Here is a 20,866-nt window from a genome sequence, read left to right on the forward strand (position 1 = left end):
TCAAAAATGTATTGAAGTACAGTTGATTACCAATGTTGTGTTAGTTTCAGGTGTCCTGCTAAGGGATTCAGGTATACATATACATGTATTCATTCTTTTTCAGATTCTTTACCCATATAGGTTATTAAGAATATTGAGTAGACTTTTCTGTGCTATACAGTAGGTCCTTGTTGGTTATTTATCTTATATATAGCCGAGTGTGTTTGTTAATTCCAAGCTCCTAACTTATCCCTCCCCTTCCCCACATTTTCCTTTCAGTAACTATAGCTTTGTTTTCTAAAACCATGAGTATGTTTCTGTTTTTCAAATAAGTTCATTTATAGCATTTGTAAATTCAATTCCACCTATAAGTGATATCATATGGTTTGTCTTTCTCTTCTTGACTTACTTTATTTAGAATGATAATTTTTTCCAATATTAATTGTGTGATAAAGTACTTGTAACTATATTTATAATGAATTTATTCTGGTCACAAAATTAGAAGTTTATGTGGAATGTGGGACATGGGACAATTTTTCTCTTTGGAACTTTCTTGATCATAGAAAGACATGTAGAATTTCTGAGCCCTGCCCACAGAAGTCTGATTGACTTTGTGACTTTGTGATCTTTTGTGACAGCTAAAAACGTTTCTGCAAATTTCCAAGCACCCTTAAGGGGGATCTACTGCTCTTATCAAGACTCATGAAAGTGAAAGTGAAGTCGCTCAGTTGACTCACTTTTTGCTCAGTCTTTGCTCACTCTTTGCGACCCCATGGGTTGTAGCCTACCAGGCTTCTCCGTCCATGTGATTTTCGAGACAAGAGTACTGGAGTGGGTTGCCATTTCCTTCTCCAGGACTCATCAAGACTCATGAGTTAAGTTCAATCTTTCTTGCACTGCCCACAATCTACTCCTCCTTAGCAGTCTATACTTGAATTTCAGGAATGTGGAGATTACCAGTTTCCAATACTAGATGATCTATTTATTAAGAAAAAAATCATCTGCTTAGCAATTCCAACCATTATCTCTGATTTTTTAAATTTAATTTATTTATTTTAATTGGAGGCTAATTACTTTACAGTTTTGTGGTGGTTTTTGCCATACATCAACATGAATCAGCAAAGGGTGTACATGTGTTCCCCCATCCCAACCCCCCCTCCCACCTCCCTCCCCATCCCATCCCTCTGGGTTGTCCCAGTGCACAGACCCTGAATGCCTGCTTCAAGCATTGAACTTGGACTGGTCATCTATTTCACATATGGTAATATACATGTTTCAGTACTATTCTCTCAAATCATCCCACCCTTGCCTTCTCCCACAGAGTCCAAAAGTCTGTTTTTACATCTGTGTCTCTTTTGTCTTTTGTATGAATATTAGTTCAAATTTGCTTCCAGGTAACTGGAATTACTTGAAGACTCTGCCTGTGATCCCCAAGGCTTTCTCTTTCCAAGTTTCTAGATGCTTTCTCCAATTCATTTGGTATGTTGGTCTCCCTTACAGTGAAAGTTCAGGGGTGGTCTTACCAAAGTAGCCTTCAGTGGCCTATTGCTTTGCTGTCATTTTTACGTGACATTATGAATGATCTATGAAGTCTCAGGAATATGGGTTAAAATCATAAACTGAAACAATTACACTCACACAAATAGGAGTGGGAGTAAGAAACTGACTTTGTTTCCCAAACTTGCCATTGGGTTTTGAGCCTCCATATCTCTCCATTAATGAACAAGATTGCCTATACCAATTTAGGAAGTTCCTTTAAATGTTTCAAGTAGGGAAGCAAGTTACCACAGCAATTATTTCTAGTGAATCATTACCCTTAGAATCAATCAGCTTTTCCATGTTGGTATATTAATATCAGACAGAATATTCCCTCAATCTTGTTCCTCTCTGAAAGCAAGACAATCTTTGTATAATGTATCTGTCCTCAGCCTTTTTTTTTCTGGAAACAAAATAGAACAGTCTTATGGACTCTGAGAGAGAGGGAGAGGGTGGGAAGATTTGGGAGAATGGCATTGAAACATGTAAAATATCATGTATGAAACGAGTTGCCAGTCCAGGTTCGATGCACGATACTGGATGCTTGGGGCTGGTGCACTGGGACGACCCAGAGGGATGGAATGGGGAGGGAGGAGGGAGGAGGGTTCAGGATGGGGAACACATGTATACCTGTGGCGGATTCATTTTGATATTTGGCAAAACTAATACAATTATGTAAAGTTTAAAAAATAAAATTAAATTAAAAAAAAATAAAATAAAAGCAAAATGTGAAATTAAAAAAAATAATAATAACATACTTTTTATCCATTTGTCTAAAGGTCTATTTTCCATTCTCTAATCACATTATTGTGTTTTATAAGCTATTTTAATTTTCTACAACACAATGCCTTCTCTGCTGTAGATACTTAATAGGTATTTGTTGAATGGAAATGAAACTACAGACTTCAAAGTTGAAATTAGTATTATTGTTAATATTTAACCAAAACAAGTTCCATCTTTCAGAGAAGTGAAATATTTTGCTTTAGTAATAACTGAGTTGCAAGTTTTTTTTCACAAAACATTCATTCTTGCCATCTGAGGAAAGAAACCATTCTATCAGTGAATCCAGAACAAAAGTAAATTAATCCAAAATGGTATACTACCAAAATTATCCGATTATTATGTCATCAATGGACATCCAGGAGAAGACAGTACTGCTGATGGTGCTGTTTGCAAGGCTTGGAGCCAGTCATCCCATTAAGAATTTTAGAGTGCCAAGAGTTTCATGGTACTACAGTGGTAGATGATGGCAGTTCCCTTTGGCAGTCAACACAAATGTCAATCAAATCTGCATTAAGACTTGTCATTTTACAAGTACTCATTGGTCTGCATGCAATCATGGCTTCAACCAGCAACCAGTCATAAATTCTAGCCTTGGTGAATCCACCTGGAGCTCTGGTGAAACATTAGGAGGATTTGTAAGTTTACATCAGACAATCAGTTTTCCAACTGAAAAAAAAGGAAAAGAAGGAAAGAAGGAGTGAGGGAAAGAAATAAGAATAAAAAAAAAAAAAAAAAAAGAATGAGATTCATAAAATAGATCAATGGTAATGTTGCAGGAAGAAGGACCTGAGAGTGGGCCCAAGAGTGGGCTCTTGTTTAGCACTTGGAAATGAATTGTCCGAGGAGACACACATACTGACAAAGCAAGAGATTTTATTGGGAAACAGTGCCCAGGTGGTTAGCAATAGAGTAAGGGAAACCAGGAGAACTTCTCTGCCATGTGGCTCACAGTCTAGGGTTTTATGGGGTTAGTTTCTGGGTTGTCTCTGGGCAATCATTCTGACTCAGGGTTCTTCCTAATGGCACAGACTTTGCTCAATCAAGATGAACTCCAACAAGAAGGATTCTGGAAGGTTGGTGGGACATTTGGACTGAAATTTCTCCTTTTGACCTTTTCTGAATTCTTCCAGTTGGTGGTAGCTTGTTAGTTCCATGTCCCTTACCAGGACCTTCTGTTGTAAGATAACTCATGCAAGTGGTTACTATGGTAATCTGGCCTGGGTGGGTGGTCTCAGTCAGAGGTTCCCCTAACAGTAATAGCATATCCATTCATTAATTTATTTAACAAATATATGCTGAGAAACTTCTAAGCACTGTTCAGATGTCAGACTTCTTATGTGCTCAGCTGTGTCCGACTCTTTGCAACCCCCCTGGACTGTGGCCCACCAGGCCCTTCTGTCCATGGAATTCTCTAGACAAGAATACTGGAGTGGGTTGCCGTTCCCTCCTTCCAGCAATCTTCCCAATCAAATCCAGGTCTCCCACATTGCAGGCAGATTCTTTACCTTCTGAGCCACTGGGGAAGAGCATTAAAATAGGGCAGTACAATGCAGATGGCTTTCCAGTAAAAGCTTTCTCTGAAGAAGCAATGAGAAGAGATCTGAATAACAAGAAAGGACCAGCCATGAAAAGGTTGGGCAAGAGCTCCTGGGCAGAAAGAATCAGATTATATAGGATTATAAGGCTTGGAGTTGAGATTTTATTTTCAGGTTGCATATGAGAAGTCATTTAGAGAATTAAACAAATAATCTGACTTATATTTAAAACAATCCTTCTGGTTGCTCAAGGGAGAAAAGATTTGGAGGTCAAAAATAAAGGTAGGGAACCAGTTAAGGGGTTAGTCATCACTAACCTTAAAAACAGCATTCTAATTCAAATAAGTGCCATGGGAAATGATGGTGACTTTGACCAAAATGGTAGGAAGGGAGATGGAGAGAAGTGGGCAGAATTCTGGAGCTGTTTTGGAGGTTGTGGCCACAGAACTTTCTGATGGGGTGAAAACAAGAAATGAGTGAAAGAGAAATTAAGAATGGCTCCTAGACTTTGCCCTTGAGCAACTAGGGTGGGGGTCGGGCAATTTATTGAGATTGAAAGGACTAGAAAAACTAGAAGAGGAGTTACCTGGGCACAAGTTGAGAGTCAAGGATTCTTCCTCAGACATAAAAAAACATAAAAAATGCAGTTGTCGAATAAAGAGACTATTGCTATGTAGTGTTAGTGTTAGTCACTCAGTTGTGTCTGACTCTTTAAGACCCCATGGACTGTAGCTTGCCAGGCTCCTCTGTCCATGGAATTCTCTAGACAAGAATACTGGAGTGGGTGGCCATTTCCTCCTCCAGGAGATCTTCCCGACCCAAGGCTCGAACCTGGGTCTCCTATACTGCAAATTCTTTACCATCTGAATCACCAGGGAAGCCCATTGATATATGTGTCTGAAGGTCAGGGGAGAATTCTAGGCTGGGAATATAAATTTGGGAGTGACTGAATAATTACATACTAATTAAAAATAGAGAAAAAGAGCTCTGGTCTAGGCAAGAAGAGCTACTCCAGTATTTAGTGATTGAGCAGAGAAAGAGAAGACAGCAAGAGAAACCTGGAAGAAAGAGGCAATAAAGTCAGAGAAAGGCAAAAAACTGTATGTACACCAACATTGTAAGAGGTCTGCTTTATCCTGACCACAGACATGTTCAGACAGGTTCAAGGTATGCACTCAGATAACTTTAGCTCTGGAAGAGATTTGGAAACAATTTAGTGTCATGTCCTCCCTTGGGCAAGCTGAAATCTAGAGAAATCTGACCCACATTACACACTGTTGAACCTGGATCTGGAAACACTACTTTTTAATCTGTTTAATCTGTTTCTTGCCTCTTCCTGGATTGCGGGTGGACTTTTTTTCTAAAACTTCATGTTTCTATGAACACATTTAACAGAGCAGGGAAGAGCCTCACACCCATTCCTGTGGCTTTCTGTTCCTGTTTGGGAATTTGAGCATTGTGAAATTGACTTGATTTCCTAAGTCTCAGTCATGAAAGTTTTTATATAGATTAGAAATCTTTAAAACATAATTTGACTATGGACACAAATATTAGGAATTGGAAGGGATATTTGAATCTTCTCACTTCTCCTAACTTTCTCTCTCTCACACACAGACATCAAATTTAAGTAGATTACAAATAATTATATCCATTTCGATGAAATGTAATTTCTGACTTTATAAGAGCCCAGCCATTGCAAGGCATTGGCCTTCTGGGTCTCATTCTCAGTTGAGAAAATATGTTTAATTCTTGTATTGAAGTCACTGAGTTTACAATTTTGGAAATAGTTACTTACATATAGGCAGTTGTTATTTTTGGTAAGAAGTGAGTGAAGTGTTGTAAGTCACAGCCAACTGATGTCTAAAGTACCACTCCCGGGCCACCCATTCCTTTCTGTGAATCCTCTTCCAATGCGTGACTAACTTGTTGCTGCTGCTGCTGCTGCTAAGTCGCTTCAGTCGTGTCCGACTCTGTGCGACTCCATAGACGGCAGCCCACCAGGCTTCCCTGTCCCTGGGATTCTCCAGGCAAGAACACTGGAGTGGGTTGCCATTTCCTTCTCCAATGCATGAAAGTGAAAAGTGAAAGTAAAGTCGCTCAGTCGTGTCCGACTCTTAGCGACCCCATGGACTGCAGCCTACCAGGCTCCTCCATCCATGGGATTTTCCAGGCAAGAGTACTGGAGTGGGGTGCCATTGCCTTCTCCGGACTAACTTGTTATCCCCCACCAAAACAAATAAGCAGAAATGAGTTCAATAATAGGATGAATACATCTGTGTCAATATAGCACAGAGAGGGGACAGGAAAATGGATGAATGAATGGATTGAAGGGAAGAAGGAAATGAGAAAGGAAAGAAAGTATGCATATTATTTATATATATACATAGAGACAGATATTTGTATTTCGGTTTCCCTAGTGGCTCAGAAGGAAAAGAATCTGCCGGCAATGAAGGATACCCAGGTTCAATCCCCAAGTCTGGACGGTCCCCTGGAGAAGGAAATGACAACCTATTCCAGTTTTCTTGCCTGGGAAATCCCCTGGACAGAGAAGCCTGGTGGACTGCAGTTCATCGGGTCATAAAGAGTCAGACACAATTGAGCAACACTTTAGGTAGTTATTCTATTAAATTGGGATAATCGTATGACTGTGGTGGCTGGCACAAAGTTTATCAAGTAGAACATATATATATACACACCACCAGTCAATTAGCAGCTAATAAAATAACTAAGGTACTCTACTTTTAAAAAATTAATTTATTCTATCAACAAATCTGTACTTAACATTTATTGTGTGCTATACACTAAACTAGGTGCTGATGATACAGAAATGAACAAAGTTGACAAAAATGTCTACCCTCATTCTCATGGAGAAAAAGAAATGATCAAATAAGCATAAGAATGTCAAGTGATGATGAGTTTTGTGGAGAAAAATGAATCAGCAAATGAGAAAGGAAAGGAAAGTTCTGGGCAGCTGGGGGGATGCACTTTTTGCAGAAATAGAGATAGAGTAAGCTTTACAGTGAAGATGCTATTTCAGACAGATCCTGAGGCAGCTGCGGGAGGCAGCTGGGCAGGTAACTGGGAGAAGTTATAAGAAGCAGCAATGTAGGGAGGGAGGTAGGAGGGTGGCTCAGGATGGGGGGAATACATGTGCACCCATGGCTGATTCATGTTGATGTAATGCAAAATCCATCACAATAGTGCAAAGTAATTATCCTCCAGTTCAAATAAATTAATTTTTTTAAAGAAAAAGAATACTATATAAGTGGAATTATATAATATGTAACTTATCAGGAATTTTTTGTTCGCTTGGCATGATTTTCTGACATAAGATTCATCCAAATTGTTGCATGTATCAATTGTCATTCCTTTTTTAGTGCTGTGTAGCAGTCCATAATGTGGCTATACCATAGCTTACTTAATCATTTATCCATTGAAAGCCATTTGGATTGTTTCTAGTCTGGGACTATTACAAATAAAGCTGCTATGAACATTTGTGTAAAAAAAAAAAAATCAGCAGTGTGCCTAGCAAGTTCAAGGAAAAGTCAGGAAGGCAGTATGGCTAAAATGGAATGAACGAGAAGCGGGGAGAAGGGTAGCAAGGGAGCAAATCATGCAGGGTTTTGTCTTTCATGTTTTATCTCTGGCTGCTCTGGGTCTTAGTTGCTGCATGAGGGCTTTCTCTAGTTGCAAACAGCAGGGGCTACTCTTTGCTGTGGTGCACAGGTTTCTTATTGTCACCTGAGAAGCCGAGAAAATGGGCAGTAGCTAATGATAAAAGGATCCAGTTGTGTTTGTTTATCTGTTTTTTGTTTTATTTTTCCTTCCCTTTAAGTGGGTGGAAAAACCTTGTCTTTGAGCTAATCAGATTGATTCAACAGAGCAGGGGAAATGATGATGCAGAATAGTTAGAGGTGAGATTTGTTGGGGTGATGTCTTTGATTGGGCCAAAGGATTTGGGACCCAGGGTGCCAGTGGAGGGGGTGGCCTCAGGCTGGTTGGCTCTGTAGTAAGGTAACAAATGACAGAGTACATGGGCATCATGGGGGTGTGTGAGTAAATGGAATTAATGGAGAAAGCTTGTAACAGTTTTCATCTGTTTGACCTCTTATAAAGACATGCAATTTCCTTTGGTTTGCAGAGGAAACCCACTTGCATTGATTAGGCTGCCATGCATGTCACTGTTCCATGGCTCCATTCCTGGGCGCAAGACAAATCTATACCTGTCCTCAACATACATCTCCCCCATTTCTCATCATGGTGGTTTTCTGAGTAATGCTGAAATTTGCCAGCTGTCCACAGCCCTGTCACACTTTCAGCAAGTCCTTAAAAGCATTTGTCCTGCCCACTGTAAAGTGACTTGCATGTTTTGCTTGTTTCTCTTCAATGTATTACAAGAATCTGGATGTGCTGGACTGATAGGGCAGCTATTGTGATGTCTGGCACAGATTTAAATACACAATCAAGTTCCTGCTCTGGAAAAGTTGGTCTTCTGGACAAAGGAAGTTTCCAGAAGTTTCATCATCTGGAAGTTTCATCATCCCCAGTTATATGGAAGTTAATGGAAAATGTTCATATGTTTAGGAAGGAAGTCAGGTGCAGAAGGGAGACCCTTAACTGGGAGTCCTTGCCTTCACAGTCAAATTGTGTCATCTTAGAAAGATGACTCAAGCCCTTTGAATTTCAGCTTACTTTTCTACAAAATGAGGCTCTGGACTAAATGATCTTTAATGTTCCTTTCAGTTTTAGGATTTAGTTCATAACTGAGTTCAGAGTAAAGGCAATGAGGCAGATGACACAGTAAGAGTAGTGACTTTTTTCTGGGAATTGTGCAATATGTAAGTCCTAACTTAAAAAAAAAAAAATGCCAAGCAAAAACACATATTCCTGGAACCAACAAAGGAGGAAGTAAGATCTTTTGTTTTAAACTAAGTAAAGTTCAAAGAGAGATTTCTCTGGAAAATGCTGTAAATCTATAGAAGCTACTTGAGCTGTACTACCATAAACTTACCCAATGATTCATAGAAAAGGATTTTACTCTTGCCATCATTTAGCCATCAAGAATTTATTTAAAACGTAATGGAAACAACAGGACTTCCCTGGTGGCTCGGTGGCAGCGAATCCACCTGCCAATGCAGGAGACAGAGGTTCAATCCCTGGATCAGAAAGATCCCCTGGAGAAGGAAATGACAACCCACTCCAGGATTCTTGCCTGGGAAATCTCTTGGACAGAGAAGCCTGGTGGGCTACAGTCCATGGGGTTGCAAAAGAGTCGGACAGGACTTAGCAACCGAACAACAACAACAATGGAAATGAAGGGATTCCTGAGAAAATTCTATGTTCTGTACATAAAATGAGCCTAATATAATTTAGTGCTAAACATTTGCCCGAATTATTATATATTCTCCAGTGTTACTGTAATGTTCTAATTACTTATGAAGTTTATGTAGGAAAAGAAATCTCCTGAAGTCAGTAAGAGAATAGGCCTGAGAAATGTCAGATCTAACAAAAGTGTCTTCTTTAATAAGCATTTTCCTCTATTTAATTTCATGGCATATCAATCTTAACTCACCCTTAGGGTTTTTTTTTTTTTCTTTCAAAGAGTGCTCTCTTCTGCAGATGTTGTTTTTAACCAAGTTGAATGTAATTTATGCAGCTTTAACCGCTTAAGTCACAGATGTTTTCTTTGGCCAAGTTCTACGTTTTACACTGCTTAAGGTAGAAGACTTGAGTTGAGGAAAATAAAAATAGATTTCAAAGACTTACTATACTATAAATGTTAAAGACCAACTTTTGTGTAAAGAGGACAGTAGCAATTTACTGTCAGGCTGAGGACTGAAAATAGATTTTGCCATGTCAGTCATTTTTTACAATGTTTTTCTATTGAATTCTCCATATCTTCAATGTCACACATTTGTAAAACGACTCACTAATTTTAAAGGTGTAAAACACAAACGGAATAAAACCAGTTGGCTTTCATGGATAGCATCTTAGCCTCATTAACATAATTCAATCGGCAGCTAAACAAATGGGTCACATTAAACTAAGAAACAATATAATAACTGTCAGATAAAGATGGGATTTTAGGCAATAAATATCTTCCATTCTGATCCAAGGCTGAATGTTATACCTGACTCCCTTTGGAATTCCCGAGGAAAGAAAGACATTTGTGCTGGAGCAGAGAATGAGGATCAAATACTTGCTCATACTTCAGTGGAGGTCACTTCACTCCCCAGAGATTCAGTATCGTGAACCTCTCATAATCCATCCTACATTAAATGGGAGGGAGAGCATCATGGCTCTCCATTCAGCCCATGTTCTGTGCCTGGTACTTCATCTCCTATAAAATTAGGTTGGATTCCCAACTCAAACAGGAGTGGCATTGAAGGGGAGAGATGAGAAGGAAAGAGAGGGCCAAGCAGTCCAGTATAACACTTGCAATGCTGAGAGTATTTAAAAACAAACAACCCTGTGGGCCTTCCCTGCCTGTCCAGTGGTTGAGACTGTGCTCCCAATGCAGAGGGTTCAGGTTGGATCCCTGGTTGGGGAACTAAGATCCCACATGCCACAGAGTGTGGGCAAAAATTAAAAACAAACAGCTGTGTATCTACATCCCATTTTGTAAAAATAGCATGTCTGTCTCCTTTCCCTGTGTCCATAGGTTCAAAAATCAAATATCATGGATTTTGAAATTATTTTATACCAAAGGACATCAGACATATGGAGAAGAGGAATTTTGAAAAAAAAAATTAAAATATCATTTAGATAGAAAATGATAACCAGAAGATGTTCCATAACTAGTATGTCCACGACTCTTTTTTATATACAATGTCTTGTATACATTAAATTAAAGTTCATTTACTCTTCATAACATTAACAAAGTCTTCATATCTCTCCCCTTTGTGAACTAGACTGAATTTGATATTTTGAGCAGTAAGAGACTGTATTAGTTTGCTAATACAAAATACTAGCAAATTTGGGGGCTGCCAAAACAAAATACCACAGACTGTGGCTTAAACAAAAGAAATACATTTACTCACAGTTCTAGAGGCTATACGTCCAAACCCTAGTGAACTGTGTGTGCAGAGTACTCAGGTTGTGCCCTCCATAGTTGCAGGAAAACCAGCTCAGGGCTCCCGCTGATTCTACATTATGGTGAGTTGTATAATTATGTCATTATATATCACAATGTAATAATAATAGAGAGGCTTCCCTGGTGGCTCAATGGTAAAGAATTTGCCTGCCAATGCAGTAGATGTGGTTTCAATCCCTGTGTCAAGAAGATCCCCTGGAGGAGGAAATGGCAACCCAATCCAGTATTCTCGCCTGGGAAATTCCATGGACAGAGGAGCCTGGAGCACTACAGTCCACTGGGTTGCAAGACTTGGACACAACTTAGGGACTAAACCACCACCAATAATAACAGAAATAAAGTGCGCAATAAATGCAATGTACTTGAACCACTCCAAAACCATCTCCCACCCCACCCTTGCCCCAGATCAGGGAAAAATTGTCTTCCACGAAACCGATCATTAGTGCCCAAAAAGTTCAAGACCACTGTTCTCAGCCATCCTAGGCTATTGGGCTGAGCTGACCTTGCCTTCTCATGAGAAGAGTCACAGCAGCAGGGGGACCCTCTGACCAGTTTCTGCCAAGAATTTCCAAACTTCTCTACCAAACAGGAAGGAATGTTCTAACCCAGCATTATCCAATTCAAATATGGTGAGAGCCACTAATGTGATTTTAAATTTCTAGGAGCCACACTACAAAACAGTAAAAAGAAATAGCTGAAGTTGAGTTTAATATACTTTACTTAACCAGTAAATCCAAAATAGTTTCATTACAATATGTAGTCAGTATAAAGAACTATTAATGAGATATTTTTGTTCTTTCTTCATACTAAAATAAAATCTTTGACGTCCAGTCTGTATTTTACTCTTATAGCATCTCTCAATTTAGATTAGCCAGATTTCAAGCATTCAGTAGCCACATGTGGCTAGCAGTTACTGTGTAGCCCAATACAGTCCTAATATTTTAATACATCCCCTGGGGCAAATGAGACTTCCCTTGTGGCTCAGCTGGTAAAGAATCCACCTGCAATGCAGGAGCCGTGGGTTCTATCCCTGGGTTGGGAAGATCCCCTGGAGAAGGGAATGGCTACCTGGAGAAAGGAATAGCTACCCACTCCAATATTCTGGCCTGAAGAATTCTGTGGACTGTATAGTCCATGGGGTCACAAAGAGTCAGACACTACTGAGTGACTTTCACTTTCACTGGAGCAGAGGTTGTCCTGAGTAGTGAAATTTAATTAGAAGTCACTCCTTACACCTCCACTTATGAAATATTGTGATAACTTTCTTTATTTTCTTCAGAATAGCAGGGTGGAATTTCTCCCCAGTTTATCTAGGAAAATATCCCTACCACAGAGATCATAAGTATTTTCAAGCAGGTTTCTTGTGAATATTTCTCATTGACCTATAGAACTGAAATGCATGATGTCTTTCAGAAAAAGATGCAGAAATAATGGGTACAGTGATTTTGGAATAATCTATTGCCTCATATACTACCTGAGGGAGGAAAAAAAAATTGTTACTTGGCTGTTAGAGGTTCCAGATCCTTTGGATATTTTCCTAAGGATACACTCATCACCTGCATCCACATTCTCAGCCAGACCAGAGGAAATGTGTATTCCAGTATCTAAGTCTTATTTCTTCGGTCACTAAAAATACTTCTAATTCACAACAATCTTTCACTCTGCCCCTGAGAGCTGATGACTTTTTACAAATATAATCACCATACAAAGGCAGAGAATGTCAAAATTCAATGCCGACGTGTCTGATCTTACTTGATGCTTGAATCCTAACACCTCTGATTAATGAATCTTGACTTAGGTTTTAAATCTGTCAACAGGTAAGATTTATTGCATCCCTACACACGGCTAGATCAAAATGAAGACAAAATAATTTATTACACATGACCGCAGTTCTTAAAGGACCCAGTGGAATCAGGACTTCACTCACACAGATCACATAAGAAATAGTTAAGGGTGAGAGAAGGTCAGAGAAGGGACAGAGCCTCAAGAGACAGTCATCAGATAAGCCTTGAAGGAGAAGGTAAGGCTTTTTCTTTAAGATGATCAGAAGAGCAGAAAGAACACACTGAGGGTTGAGAAATACATGAGTTGAGAAAGAGTAATGCCTGTGTAATGGTCAGCAAGAAGACTGGCTTTATGAGGACAGCATGTCTGTGCAGGAAAGATGGTGGTGACGGGTAGCAGGTGGCCAAAGTATGTAGGATCTTTAACACTTAGCATACGGTAAACTCCCTACGTACTATGAGTTCCATTCCAAGAGCATGTTTATAAGTTCAACAAAGGTGGCCTAGGTGCCCAACTAACACATTCAGCTATACAGTACTGTACTGTGATAGGTTGATAATACAGGCAGGAAGAGTTACTGGCTGGAGAAGGAGAGGAGGTGGGAGATGGGAGATGGTGGAGCTGAAGAATCGTCAGCAATAGGAGACGGAGGGCAAGTTGAAATTTCACTCACACCTGTTTTTGATGGCCAGGTTCTGGTTCCTTGCTGGATTCAATTCTAACTATAAAGATCCTATACCACTGTACTCTATACAGTACTCTACAGTTAGGTACACAAAAGCACAGCCACGTGTAGAGGAGGCACACACGTGACAATGTATTGCCAGACATATGCACTAACTTAACATAATTGAACATGTGAATGCATTCGCATCTTTGAAAGTTTGCAGCCTGAAGATTCATATGTAGGGGACTTACTGTATTTGGATTTGACACATTAGAAATTGATCACAGTAAATCGTTGTACAGATAGAATCCAACAGGAGCAAAGTGGTGTTTTTATTTTTATTTTTTTCATTATTCATGTAAGTGGTGTTTTTAAACAATTTAAACCATCATTGACAAAACAAAGAATCAAGTAAGAGGCAGGGTAAAGGAGTAAAGGGCTGTTGTAATGATTGCTAAGTGTGATGGCAAAAGCCTGGGTGTGCAATATAATAAAAGAAATAAACAAAAAGAAGAGATGAAAGGAAGTATTAAAAGGTAGTGCAAAAAAGGAAGAGGAGAGCCTCAAAACTGTCAGCTTAGACAATTGAAATGTTGTTCATGAGAGTATCAGGGAGAGGTGAAATGCAGAATTGATTTGTGGAAAGGCAAGGACTCCATGTTCCATTTTAACCTTATGGAGTTTGGTGTTAATAGTGAGATACCTGAGTAAACACAGATGGAAAATCAATCAGATTTGGAGATCAAGATCTGGACAATGTTCATATCAGATGATACAAGGGAAGCCCAAGAATACTGGAGTGGGTAGCCTATCCCTTCTCCAGGGGATCTTCCTGACCCAGAAATCAAACTGGGGTCTCCTGCATTGCAGGCAGATTCTTTACCAACTTAGCTATTAGGGAAGCCCAAAATATAACTCCTTCTTCCCCGGGTGGGACTCAAACCCACAGTCCCTGGCTTAAGGGGCCAGTGCCTTATCCATTAGGCCACAGGGGCTGATTCATACCAGATAGCTGAACTGAATTTATCAACCCAATAGGAAAAAAATATAGAGATGTTCTAGGTGTTCTAATCACTGTCCAAGAAACTTACTCTGAGGAGAAATTCTGTAGTGTGCATCTTTTAAAGAGACATAACCCAGGCTTAGCCTAACAAATCACCCATTTCCGCCTCAGACAACATCACCCTTGCTTCCAACCATTCAGGTTCTACAGGAGTCAGAATCATTGGAGGATTTGGTCTCTGACTCATAATCCAAATAGCAATGACAATTATGAAGGACATAAGAAGTGGAAGTAAACCTCTGTGTTTCATCAACAGTCTTCATCAGAGGGGAAGTGAGACAGTTCAATGTTTAGAGGAGTAAACAATTTATAGCAAACGAGAAAGGAGTTCTGACATCTATTGTGAATTATGCTTGCCCAAGACCAACTCATCACTTTATTCCTTCAACTCTTCTGCCCAGCCTTGTCAGGTTGCCTCTGGAAAGGAAAAATGCTTCTTTTATAGTTGGACACAAACTTACTCTACTGCGGTAGGTCACAACAAGAAGGATTCTGACAAACTTCTTGGTTCTGGTCATGATGATGATATTCCAGAAAGAAGGTCCAGACCTTCCCCCACAAAGACATATCATTTCTCAGAGGAAAATGCCCTCTAGGGCTTTTTCAAGCCCCACTAAATGCCAGGAGCCTTAGAACAGACTTGGGAGGGTGGGACAGAGAATGAAAAGAAGTTCAAGTGGCAGGTAAGCAGTGCAGTAGTTGCCTGTCACGCCTGTCATGCTAATGGGCCGAGTATGCAGCTGCGTGAGCCTGAGGGCTGGACACACGTGGGTAAGAGGGACCCTGGCTTAAGAGCTTGGATGCAGGCATAGCGTTCTGTGTATTGGAGGAACTTGAGAGAACGGCTCAGAGAAGAGGGGCATAGGCAGGGGACCAGGAGAGGTTCAGCAGTGGGTGAACAAGACAGCAGACCAACACCCAGAACTGACGGACAGCAAGCCCAGGGCCTCAGTGCTGGAAAAGTATACAAAAGGGCACAAGCAGAACGGCTGGCTTAACTAGTGGATTAATACATTGATCAAGATTAAATGTCCAGGGATTCCATGAAAACATCTATTTCTGCTTTATCGACTATGCCAAAGCCTTTGACTGTGTGGATCACAATAAACTGTGGAAAACTCTGAAAGAGATGGGCATACCAGATCACCTGACCTGCCTCTTGAGAAACCCCTATGCAGGTCAGGAAGCAACAGTTAGAACTGGACATGGAACAACAGACTGGTTCCAAATAGGAAAAGGAGTACGTCAAGGCTGTGTATGGTCACCCTGCTTATTTAACTTATATGCAGAGTACACCATGAGAAACGCTGGGCTGGAAGAAGCACAAGCTGGAATCAAGATTGCTGGGAGAAATATCAATAACCTCAGATATGCAGATGACACCACCCTTATGGCAGAAAGTGAAGAGGAACTAAAGAGCCTCTTGATGAAAGTGAAAGAGGAGAGTGAAAAAGTTGGCTTAAAGCTCGACATTCAGAAAACGAAGATCATGGCATCCCATCCCATCACTTCATGGGAAATAGATGGGGAAACAGTGGAAACAGTGGCTGACTTTATTTTTGGGGGCTCCAAAAACACTGCAGATGGTGATTGCAGCCATGAAATTAAAAGATGCTTACTCCTTGGAAGGAAAGTTATGACCAACCTAGACAGCATATTAAAATGCAGAGACATTACTTTGTCAACAAAGGTCCACTGGTTTTTCCAGTGGTCGTGTATGGATGTGAGAGTTGGACTATGAAGAAAGCTGAGTGCCAAAGAATTGATGCTTTTGAACTGCGGTGTTGGAGAAAACTCTTGAGAGTCCCTTGGACTGCAAGGAGATCCAATCAATCCATCCTAAAGAAGATCAGTCCTGGGTGTTCATTGGAAGGACTAATGTTGAAGCTGAAACTCCAATACTTTGGCCACCTGATTCGAAGAGCTGAGTCATTTGAAAAGACTCTGATGTTGGGAAAGATTGAGAGCAGGAGGAGAAGGGAACGACAGAGGATGAGATGGATGGATGGCATCACCGACTCAATGGACATGGGTTTGGGTGGACTCTGAGAGTTGGTGATGGACAGGGAGGCCTGGGGTGCTGTGGTTCATGGGGTCACAAAGAGTTGTACACGACTGAGTGACGAACTGAACTGAACTGAATTCCATGATGGTTCGGTGGTTGAGAGTCTGCCTGCCAGTGCAGGGGATACAGATTCGATCCCTGGTCTGGGAGGATCCCACATGCCATGAGGCAACTAGGCCCATGTACCAAACTAGTGAAGGCCAAGCACTCTCCATGCACCACAATGAAGACCCAGCACAGCCTAAATAAACAAATGAAATTATTTTTATAAAATGATTAAATGTCTATAGAAAACAGACTTACAGACACAGGGGGAACAGGAAGTGATGAAGTGAAAGTCGCTCAGTCATGTCCTACTCTTGGACTATATATATAGTCCATGGAATTCTCCAGGCCAGAATACTGGATTGGGTAGCCTTTCCCTTCTCCAGGGGATCTTTCTGACCCAGGAATCGAACCCGAGTCCCTGTATTACAGGAGAATTCTTTACCAACTGAGCTATTAGGGAAAAATTGAGAGAATAGCACTGAAATATACATATTACCATATGTAAAATAAATAGCTAATGGGAAGTTGCTGTTTAATACAGGGTGCTCAACCCTGTGCTCTGTGGTAACCCAGAGGGAGGGGATGGGGTGGGAGGTGGAAAGGAGGTTCAAGAGGGAGGGAACACACATATACCTATGGCTGATTCATGTTGATATCTGGCAGAAACCAACACAGCATTGTAAAGCAATTATCCTCCAATTAAAAATAAAGAAATTTTAAAAAGATTGCCTAAAAGAATAAGATAAAGAAATCAGTCCTCTAAAAGTTTATCAATAATCAACTTCTCTTTCATCAATCTTTTTCTTTAAAAAATTGTGTTATCGCTTTAGCTTTATGCCTCTTAATTTTGTCTAAATTTTCAAGAAGCCATTCCTCTGAGTAAATGATTCCAAATAATCTCTCAAGAAAGAAAGGCAGGTTTTTGGCCTCGACACCAGACTGGATCTCTCCATGAGAAGGGAGCACATCACTTTCATTTTTCTGTCTTTTCAGTACCGAATTCTCACCCAGGAAGTTCTGTACCTATGGGCAGTGCTAATTCCATTGTAGTTGCAGCAAAGACTATTAATAGATTATGCCTATAATAAAGCTGAAGTAAAAAACAGAAGTTTCCCAAAAAGAGAAGTATAAAATGAAAGAGGATAAAAAGGCAAAAAATTCTGCCTTCCAAGTTAGACGACAGTCTTGTTGAAAGGACATATTTCACAAAGCAATAGAAAATCTGTAGGGTGCTTTTAACTGTCTGTGTTTGGATTTTTTTTTCACCTATTTTATCCTTCTGATTAATGAAGGAAGGATATGTTAGATGAAATTAATGTTTTAAAACTTATCTTTGCTCAGAACCGGCTCCTCCAAAGTCCCTCTTTGCAGTGAATAAAACCCAGACCTCAGTGACTTTGCTGTGGGTGGAAGAGGGAGTAGCTGATTTCTTCGAAGTCTTCTGCCAGCAAGTTGGCTCCAGTCAGGAAGCAAAACTCCAGGTACCGTATGTTGGATTTTCCTTTTCTGAGTTAATTTTAATTAAGGCTCATTATCTGAGCAAAGTGAAAATCTTTCTTTGAATGATATAAAAGGAAAACTCTGCATGTATGGTTTTGTGTTCCAGTGATAGAAATTTAAAATTATTCCTAGAATGGGCCCCAAATATGTTAAAACTAACTTGCCAAATCACAAAGTTTATTTTCATCTTTGTATCAGTCTTCTGTCTCCAGTTTTTATCCACTCTGGGTCATGCTGGAGAATTAAATTGAGGTGGTTGTCTGTTGGCCATTAAATTGAGATAAGGTATAAAAATACACTGCCATATAAAATATAATTTAACAAATATGAACTAATTGGCCTTTATGTGGCAGACATTGTATGGGACACAAATGTTAGAATCACTATTGTTGTTTAGTCACTAAGTTGTATCTGACTCTTTTATGACCCCACTGTAGCCCACTGGTCTCCTCTGTCCATGGGATTCCCCAGGCAAGAATAGTGGAGTGGGTTGCCAAGCCCTTCTCCAGGGGATCTTCCTGACCCAGGGATAGAATCTGAGTCTCCTACATTGGCAGGCAGGTTCTTTACCACTGAGCCACCAGGGAAGCCCTGGTATAATCAAGGTGCTTTGCTGTGCTTAGTCGCTCAGTCATGTCCGACTCTTTGTGACCTCATGGACTGTAGCCCTCAGGCTCTTCTGTCCATGGGGATTCTCCAGGCAAGAAGACTGGAGTGGGTTGTCATGCCCTCCTCCAGGGAATCTTCCTGACCCAGGGATTGAACCCAGGTCTTCTGCATTACAGGCAGATTCTTTACCATCTGACCACCAGGGAAGCCCAAGAACACTGGAGTGGGTAACCTATTCCTTCTCCAGAGGAACTTCCAAGCCTAGGAATTGAATCGAGGTCTCCTGCACTGCAGGCAATTTTTTTACCAGCTGACCTACCCAGGAAGCCTGGTATAATCAGTACCTTAAATTATTTTTTCATTTAATTGTGGATATTACACTAGAGTAGAAATAATTAAAATGAAGTATAAGTGCCAGAAGTGAGACCCATATTACTAAGAGAATTTAAAAGACATTAGTAAGGAGGATAATTTTATTTGGGAAAAAATGAAGGCTGAGATAGGTGAGTGTTAAAGCTTTAGGGTCACAAGTAACAGATAAGATGAATACTGAGTTATCCACCAGGTTAAATTGAATGGAAGGAGACAGATGAGCCTTGGGGTAACAAAACCACAAGACAAAACTATTTTATAGTCAGACATGGAAGAAAAAGGACAAATTTTTGAGGCATGTCACAAAATACAGTGCAAAGATGAATACTATGAACATAAATAATTGATGCTTTTTAAATAATGCAGCTCATGAGATTGAAAAGAAAAAAGGATTTCTAGCAGTATGAATCTTTTTATACTGAGTGTTAAACATAATTTGCTTTGATTTCTCTCCCCTTTTGATAGTCTGGTCTACAAACCAGACTATCTCTTTTTGATTTGTACTGAACAGCTGAATCCTTTGGATCCCAAGAATCCTTTTAGAAAAAAGCTGCTCTGCCAGTAGTGAATTTAATTCTCTGCAACTACAGTAATGTCTTCCTTTAAGAAAATGATGATCAGGCAGCTACTTTATACAACGGAGGCCTGTTAGCAAAAATCTTTTCTCGGAAGCATTCTTTTATAGGATAGTGAAAGAAGTGAGAGTGTGAACTCCTTGCTGATGGCTCTCATCTCTTTAGGTAGAGGCGTTTCCGACCCTTGTTTTGAAAAAGGATGTTTTACTGGTTTATGTTGTACAGTTTACTTGTCAGTGGATGGCCATTGGCCCACCAAATTAACAACTTTTACTCAAGAATAAGTTAACATTAAACATTTTGGAGAACACAGTGTCTTTATGCCTTTGGTGGATGCTATTTAAAAGCAGAGAATGTAGACAAAAAGGGTAGTGTTCTTAATATACAAAAGTGAAAGTCACTCAGTTGTGTCCAACTCTTCCCCAGGGACTATACAGTCCTTGGAATTCTCCAGGCCAGAATACTGGAGTTGGTAGGCTTTCCCTTCTCCAGGGGATCTTCCCAACCCAGGGATCGAACCCAGGTCTCCCGCATTGCAGTCAGATTCTTTACCAGCTGAGCCACAAGGGAAGCCCAATATTCAAAGATCTACTACAAATAAAAAAGATAAAGATCAGCAACCCAAAGCAACTATTTCATAGAAAATAAACATAGAAGGCTCTTAAACATATAAAAAGATGATCAAGCTCACTCACGGTGAAAGAAATGCAAAATAAAACTATCATGAGGGACAGTTTCCACTAATAAGATGGGAAAAGTTCAAAAAGTTTGCAAATTGTATACAATTTGTTGCGTAAAAACAAACGTAGGGAAATGGGTATTGTCATGCACTGACAATAGGCGGGTCCCTTGGAAAATGTCTATGGAAGATAATTTGTCTATACCTTTCAAGATTAAAAAGATATAACTTGTGACCCAGCAGTTCAACTTCTAAGAATATGAGTGTTTGTATATGTATGAATATTCATATACATACATACACACAAATATATTCACAGGTTTTGTATATGAATGTATATATGTATATATTGTTGTTGTTGTTTAGTCACTAAGTCACTCTTTTGCAACCCCATGGACTATATAGCCCATCAGACTCCTCTGTCCATGGGACTTCCCAGGCAAGACCATTGGAGTGGGTTGCCATTTCCTTCTCTGGAGGATGTTCCAAACACAGAGATCTAACCCACGTCTCATGCTTGGCAGGTGGATTCTTTACCACTGAGCCACCAGGGAAGCCCTTGTATATATACACATAT

General features: G+C 40.0%; 1 protein-coding gene across 3 annotated transcripts in view; it reads left to right on the plus strand.

The window, feature by feature from the left end:
• PTPRO (protein tyrosine phosphatase receptor type O) overlaps window positions 1-20,866 on the plus strand; it is a 266,607-nt gene that overhangs the window by 190,033 nt on the left and 55,708 nt on the right. For all 3 annotated transcript variants that reach the window (XM_006052381.4, XM_006052380.4, XM_006052382.4), the window contains exon 13: window positions 17,896-18,035. In XM_006052381.4, the coding sequence (XP_006052443.4) occupies window positions 17,896-18,035 (140 nt within the window). The remainder of the gene's footprint in view (window positions 1-17,895; window positions 18,036-20,866) is intronic.

The sequence above is a fragment of the Bubalus bubalis genome, chromosome 4 (assembly GCF_019923935.1).
Source record: "Bubalus bubalis isolate 160015118507 breed Murrah chromosome 4, NDDB_SH_1, whole genome shotgun sequence".
Classification (NCBI taxonomy): domain Eukaryota; kingdom Metazoa; phylum Chordata; class Mammalia; order Artiodactyla; family Bovidae; genus Bubalus; species Bubalus bubalis.